Genomic DNA, 7,916 nt, shown 5'->3' with positions numbered 1-7,916 from the left:
TGTCATCAGAAAACTGATTGTGCCATTGAATTGGACGCAAATGCAAAATCTCACAAGCCAAAAATGTATCCCATGACCCAAAAGGAGTTGGACACTCTAAGGGAATTCATCGACAAGAACTTGGCATGCAGCTTCATTGAGCCCAATTCCCCATTGGGGGCACCGGTATAGTTTTGTGAAAAGAAAGATGGCACATTGAGACTTTGCATGGACTACCATTGTTTAAATGCCATTTCCATCATAAACAAATTCCCCTCCCCTTGATGAAGGACATGCTCGCTCACCTATCCAAGGGCAAAATGTTTTCAAAGTTAGATCTGCGAGAGATGTACTTTGGAATTGGCATAAAGGCTGGGGATGAGTGGAAAACTGCTTTCAATTGTCCATTGGGGTCATTCCAATATATGGTACTCACCTTTGGGCTCTTGGGGGTGCCTGGATTGTTCATGGAATTATTCAATGAGGTGTTACATGAACATCTCTTCAAAGGGGTGTTAGTTTATTTGGATGATGTCCTTATTTACACTGAAATGGATGAAGTGCATGAACGCCTCTTGAGGCAAGTGCTGAGCAATCTTCAGGTGGCAAAGCTCTATGCAAAACTGTCTAAATGTGAATTCCATAAAACACAGCTTGACTACCTGGCTATAGGGTCTGGATACGGGGAATTGAGATAGATCCGGCCAAGATACAGGCAATTTTCACTTGGGAATGACCTCATACCTGGAGGCAATTACAAAGTATCTTGGGATTTGCCAATTTCTATTGACAATTCCTCCCAGAATTTGCGGAGATTGCACTGCCTCAAACTGATTTATTAAAACGAAAAGGGCAAGGTGAAACCCAGAAAGTTAAAAATCTGGGGGCTGTGCTGCACTGGACTGAGAGCTATCAAGCAGCATTTGATAGACTCAAATCATTATTTACTGCTGAGCCTGTGTTACAGCACCCAGAACCTGATCGCCCATTTGTAGTGCAAGTGGATGCTTCCAACACTTCTACTGGGGATATCCTGTTACAAAGGGACCTACAAAACAGATCGTGGCCCTGTGCTTATTTGTCGAAAAAATTTTCCGATGCAGAATGGCGCTGGCAGGTTTGGGAAAAGGAAGTGTTTTGTGTCAAGGCAGCTCTAGAAACTTGGCACCACTTGTTGGAGGGCACCAAATTTCCTTTTGAAGTGTGGACAGATCATAGAAATTTGGAGGCTCTCTGCACATCCCAGAGACTCAGCCCAAAGCAAATCTGTTGGGCTCAATTTTTCAGCTATTTCAATTTCCAATTAAAGTACCTCCCGGGGAGGAAAAACATTCTGGCTGATGCTCTTTCTCATTTGCCCCAAAATGACAGCCAGCAATCTGACATTATTGACATAGTTTTAACAAAGCCTCAGCTAGGCTTGGCTGCTGTAACCCAAAGCCAATCGCGCTTACAACAGGAAATGCCTTGAAGGCAGAAAGCAAAAGTACCTGGTCAATTACAAGCTGAGTTCACTCACGCTTTGAAATCTGACACTTGGTTGCAAGCCCATAGAGACAAAATACCTTTTGCTGGCGGCTTATGCTGGGTGGAAAATAGACTCTATGTGCCTGAGGTTTTATGTCTGAAAATTTTACAATGATCTCATGATGGCAAAACTGCTGGGCATTTTGAATTTGTAAAAACCTTGCACCTTGTTCAGCGGCAGTTCTGGTGTCCCACACTTCACAGTGATGTAAAGGAATATGTGACCACTTGTCCTGTTTGTGCCATGTCTAAACGCAAGGAAGGCAAGCCACAGGGACTGTTACGAAAAGTGGCTGACCCTACCAGACCCTGGGAGCAGATTTCTATGGACTTTATGGTGGATTTGCCTCCCAGCCAAAAGAAAATGGTCATTTGGGTGGTTAAGGACTTTTTCTCAAAGCAAGCCCATTTCATTCCTTGTGCTTCTTTGCCAATGGCCCCGCAATTGGCTAAACTCTTTCTACATCATAACTACCATTTACACGGTTGCCCCTCCCACATAATTTCTGAACACGGAGTCCGGTCTACTGCTCAATTTTGGAAATCATTTCTAAAATTGCTTGGCACCAAACAGGGTTTGTCAACTGTGTTGCATCCTCAAATGGATGGATCTACTGAGACTCTTAACGCCATCTTGGAACAATTCGTCCAAGCTTACATTAATTACTATCAGGATGATTTGGTGGACTTACTCCCCTTTGCAGAGGTGGCTTAAAATAACGCTGTTCATCAAAGTACTGGCAAAACCCCTTTCCACATTGTCAATGGGCAAGACTTTGTGCCTATTCCAGAATTACCACAGCCTTCTACCCAACATGACTTAAAGCTGACTGGGCAACCTGAACCTTGAACTTATGGCCAGTTATCCAACAAGCCTTGGCTGATGCCCAGACTGCTTATAAAAAGCACCTACACTGTTCTCTGGCTGAAGACTCCAAAGTTGGAGATAAAGTTTATTTATCCACTCATTACATCAGATCCTCCCAACCATCTAGAAAGTTGTTCCCCAATTTTATTGGCCCCTTTCCTATCATGGACATAATTAATCCCGTGACTGTGGAACTTCAACTTCCCCATAACTTAAAACATCTCCATCCTATCTTTCATTGCAGCTTGCTGAAGCCTTTCTGTACCTCACAGCGCTGGCACCTGTCTCCACCCGCACCACCTCCAATCATGATTGATATACACCAACATTTTGAGTTGAAGGACATTGTGGATTCTAGAAAGCTTCAAGGCTCCCTGCAATATCTCATACACTGGAAACATTTCCCTTATCCTGAATGGGTGCCTGCCTGCCACATTAATGCTCCTGATTTAATCAACCACTTTCATCTTTCCTATCCTGATAAACTGCATGCTTAATTTGTATTCCTGACATTAACCTTCTTTTCTTTTTATTAGTGTTCTTTCTTTCAAGGGGGCAGAATGTCGTAGGCCCTGTTCCAATGTTCCTGGAAAACATTGTAACATGTTCCTATGCAATGCTGGTGCTGACACAAGTTGCTGTATGGGAGGGGGCTGCTCCTGTTCCCTTGTACCAGGCTGCGATGCAAGGAGTGAAGAATGCATGTTTGGTTATCTTGACTGGTCAAGGACATTTCCTGATGATTGGCAGAAACCGTTGGGGGCACCTGCAGGGAATGGAATTATACTGACTCTGGGGGGAGGGACTGGAAACTTTTTGGGTTTTTACTGGGAGACACCCCACACTTTTACTGTTCTCAGCTTTCCTTGTGATCCTGCATACTCTTCATTATTAAATCAGATATCCATGAAAGCCTTGTGTGAGTCTGATAGTGATTTTGAATAGGCAATCATTACAGCAGATAAATGTTTGAGTTTGGTTCTGGCTACTCCTTCTACTTGTATTCTCCAGATTATACCACCATTTTTATTTTCTTCAAATGCTTATGAGGTCTAATACATATTAAATATTTGGCCATTCTAGAAATTGCTTCTTCGCATCCCATTTTCTTTGTATGTTTGTTTGTTTGTATTGGTAAACAAAATATTTTGTTAAATAAAGTCATGTAGAAGAAATACCTTGGCAAATACTCCTGTACCACAGAATAAGACAAAGTTGAGAAAGCGAAAGATATCAATGATTGCTATACATCCTTTTCCATGTTGGAAAAAAGGGCCCACTGAATACTGGATTACGGGTTCATTCTCCCATTCCTCATACCTTGGTTCCATTTGAAGAGGTTTTCAAAAGTCATCTCCTCATGATGTGTGAAAAGACTTCATCATAATCTTTGACAAGTTTTTGGAAGTATCTTTTGGTGATGAATTTAACTTGATAGCATTGGTTGTCCACTTCTGCATCTCATTTAATACAGAAGCCCCTTTTGCATCCAATCGATTTCCCCTTTTGGGAAGTCTGTGAAACTCCATGTTTTATTCCTCTGAGGAGTTTAAATCACTTTCCTACTAGCTTGTAGCCACACATGGTGTGTGTCTCTGTGTGTGTGCATACATTTTTGTGTAAGTTGTTACCCTTCAATTTGTTGTCTTGTGGAAGTACATAATGTCTCTTCTTCTCTGTCTGGTGTAAGCCTTTTCATGGCACCATCTTATTGTGCCACATGGCCCTTGCATTTCATCAACAACTGCCATACTGCATTTCTTTATCATCTTTCCTTTATGTTGAGAGGACAAAACCTATTTTGAAAAGTCATTAATACATATCAGGAAATAAGGTGTCATTCCTGGGGTTAAGGTTAAAGGTTGTAACAAAATTTAAAAGAAGGCCACAAAAGTGTCAGAGCCAGTCTCTATGAATGAGTGCTCAAGAAGCTATTCTCTGGAGTAAGAAAGAGATGTTCAAACACAGTGAGACAACACCCAGAAACACACATCAATTTATATGGCTGCCCACCTCACCAAAGCAAATCTGGTTGGCGAAGAGAATTAAAATATAATATATATCAAAAAATACAACACAAAATATGGTTACCAACATGCTGACACAATGTGGCTCCCAGAACACCATTTACAAATAATTCTTTAAATCTATATAATCGTGACCCTCTTTCATACATGGTACAAGACCTATTACAAAAATGCCCTGTTACAGTTAATAATACTCCATCCACTCAGATTTCCAGGCCACCCAGAATCATTTTATTTACAGTTGCTATGATCCAATCAGTGCAATCATATTTTTCGTAACTTGGCTAGATTGTGTTTTATTGTTTGTAAAATTTCTTAACCACATCAGTTTTATAATTAATGGGTTTTAATGTGGTTTTTATTTTGTGTCTCTCACTCCTCTCCCCACCCCCACCACCCAGGTTTGAACCAGTACATGACTGTAATAAATGTCTTGTATATTGATCCCAGTATACTGCTGGCTTAAAATAAAAATTTATGTCACCCATTTGAGCCCTTAGTGAAATCTTGCTATAATTCTGTTTGAAATTCTTGAAAATCCTGTATCTGAGAAGCATCATCTGTTGATCGCTTCCCAAGGACAATAGAATTTCAGCTGAAACTCCCAGTATTTTAATTTGTCTTTTATTTGATGATTTCAAGAGGAGTAGTATCTGTCTGTCACAATTATTGCTTTATTAAACATACTTCTTTTGTTTCTCTAGTTCCTTTTGCTTTGGTTTGTAAATTGCTAATCTAGTCAAAATAGAGTTCGTAAAATCCTGTTTTATGTCTTACTATGACCTGGGATCTCAGGAAATTGTGACCTACTCAATAATCACTTGTTAAATGAACTGTCATGAGTACTGATGGCGAGCAGGAAGGGGCCTCGATCAAGGGTGGAAAACGCATGCGTAGTACTGAGTAATTAAGCAGCCATTCAAAGAGGCACAGATCAGACCCGGCTTAGACTTTGGGGTTTATATGTCTGGGTTTTTCCCACGCTTCTTCAGTTTGTTAGGATTCTGTTTTATGTAGCAGTAATAAACACTAGAGACTTGCTCCTCGTCTCAGCGTGATTTCTGACTGTTAGGACATGAACAATGCTTAGCGTGATATATAAAAACAACTCCAGCAGTACATTTCCCAACTAAATTCCTCTTTCTGAAGTTAAAAGACCCTGGTATGCATGGGGAAAAAACAAAACAAAAACCTTATTTGCACAAATATTTGCACAAGGATCTTTTGCCATTTACACAAAGTTAATGCATAATTTGGTTTGTTCCCTAATGACAGACTGGCTTTATTCAGCAGAAACAAGAGCTCAATTCTCCCAGGAGAACTGCAGTTAGGAATTAGCTCATCATTATATCTGATCTTGATGCTAAAACCTGGAATGATAGTTTTCAACTTGTGTCACTCAAGACGTGCTAAAGCAACTCATAGCTCTACTTCTATCTCAGCTGTGTCTCCCTTTGAAATTTCTTTCCTTACCTCAGAAAGACAAAGATAAAAGAAACAGAAAGTTCAATGTGAGGAAAAATAGGACTGAAAATATTGTCAAAAGAAAATATCAGAATCTCCATAATTTCGACAGGGCAGATATGATATTCTTATTTCTTATACTATAGATGATTGGATTGAACAGGGGTGGAAGCAAAGAATATAGGGCAGTTATTGTGAAATCTAAGTATGTTGGGGTGCTAGAGGGAGGTCTCAGGTAGGCCAAGCATGCTGTTACAAAAAACATTGAAAATACAATAAGGTGGGGAAAACAAGTAGAAAAAGTCTTCTGCCTTCCTTTCACAGAAGGGATTCTGAAAACTGCCTTGAAGATCACAGTGTAAGAGATGATGATAAAAATAAAGCAACCTAATCCTGCAGTGATACTGGCCACAAGAAATCCAACTTCAACTAGATTGAATCCAGAGCATGATAACTTTAGCAATTGTGGAATTTCACAGAAAAACTGGTTGATAACATTGCAACAGAAAGGGATGGAAAAGGTAGCAGTGGTATTAAAAATTCCATACATAAGACTTGCGACCCACACCAGAATCATTATTTTGGTGCAGGCTTTCCAATTCAACACCATCTCATAGTGCAGTGGATTGCAGATGGCAACATACCGATCATAGGCCATGACTGTCAGGAGGGATAAATCAGAAGCTTCAAAGCAGGCAAAGAGAAAGACTTGAGCAACACAACCAAAGTAAGAGATGCGTCTGGTGTCCATGAGAGAATTAATCATGGATTTGGGGACAATGACTGAAACAATGCCCAGGTCCTGCACCGCCAAATTGATTAGAAAGAAGTACAGGGGGCTGTGTAGGTGATGGTGAAAAGCTACTGCAGTGATGATGAGAAGATTTGCTGTTGCAGTTGCCAGGTATATTATGAAGAATAAGAAGAAATGTAGTAGCTGCAGGTGCCGATCTTTTGAGAATCCCAGGAGCAGAAAGTAAGGCACGGTGGTTTCATTATTCATGTTTAAGTTATGACCAAAATGAACGCCTCACCTGCACGGAATCTGAAGTGAGAGATACCATTAGAGAAAACAGTGAAGCTACGACTTGATACATACTTAGAGAAGAAAGGAAACATAGGAAAAAGTGTTACTGCAATTAAACGAGGACTACACATTTGAAAGAATGGCTGTATTGAAGTAGAGCACTCTCCATATAGGTCAATCCATCATTGACTAAAGAACCAAACAGAAACACCTTTTTTTTCCCTTCTTCCATCCCAATCCTTCTCCTTGTTACAATTGTTAAAATGCTTGCCTAGAATTGGGAAGCGCCTGCCAAGACCATTTTTAGCCATGGAAGAAACCTGGGAGAATTTACACCGGTCAGTTTCATAGCAGTTTGTAAAATTATTTTTCTAATAATAATTTTTAAAAGTTTACAAATACAAAGATAAAAGACTCATACAAACTAAAAGAAAATACAAAGAGGAAAGAAAAGAGAAGTGGAAATAGAAAAAAGAATATAAATTAAAAAGAAAGGAAAAGGAGGATATATAAAAGATGACACCCCCTCCCTCCAGACAAGTATGAACAATGTCAGTGACTTAACTCCTGCTCTAGTAGAAAAAAAGGAAAAAATGATCTCTTCTTCCATTATCTCATCCCTTCTCAATTATCACACTACAGAAAACCATCATACATTCCTAATTAGCATTTTTTTAAATAGTTACCAGAAGTAACACATATATTTTTACCTTTATCAAAAAATCCATTTTGTAATCATATTTGTCACTTTCTCCACAAAGTAACACAAAAGAAAGCTCTCCCTATTTATAAACAGATCCTTAAAATCTTGCCGTACAATTCTGGTCAAAGAAAATCCCATTAATAACTACCAGAAACCTTAACATATAGATATTTAATCCTGATCGAATAAATTCCCTGTTTAAACCTCTGTTTACTTTTTTAAAGCTTGATCTTTAGCCCTGTCAAATAATGTCCCACAAGGTCATTCCTGATCATGTTCTCTTCATCTCCTTTCAGGAGCAGCTTCAATCATTTCTTTTTG

At 39.6% G+C, this 7,916-nt stretch overlaps 1 protein-coding gene across 1 annotated transcript; it reads right to left on the bottom strand.

Annotated features, from left to right (window-relative positions):
* Positions 1-5,953: 5,953 nt before the first annotated feature.
* Positions 5,954-6,868, bottom strand: LOC134496660 (olfactory receptor 14C36-like). The gene has a single exon (XM_063302371.1). The coding sequence runs from the start codon at positions 6,866-6,868 to the stop codon at positions 5,954-5,956; it is 915 nt and encodes a 304-aa protein (XP_063158441.1).
* Positions 6,869-7,916: the final 1,048 nt, after the last annotated feature.

The sequence above is a fragment of the Candoia aspera genome, chromosome 4, assembly GCF_035149785.1.
Source record: "Candoia aspera isolate rCanAsp1 chromosome 4, rCanAsp1.hap2, whole genome shotgun sequence".
NCBI classification, from domain to species: domain Eukaryota; kingdom Metazoa; phylum Chordata; class Lepidosauria; order Squamata; family Boidae; genus Candoia; species Candoia aspera.
The sequence above is the reverse complement of the archived record's forward strand: the minus strand, read 5'-3'. Positions and strand labels throughout refer to the sequence as shown.

Excerpts from the sequence above, each read along its gene's own strand:
- LOC134496660 (XM_063302371.1), bottom strand. The coding sequence starts at position 6,868 with ATGAATAATGAAACCACCGTGCCTTACTTTCTGCTCCTGGGATTCTCA.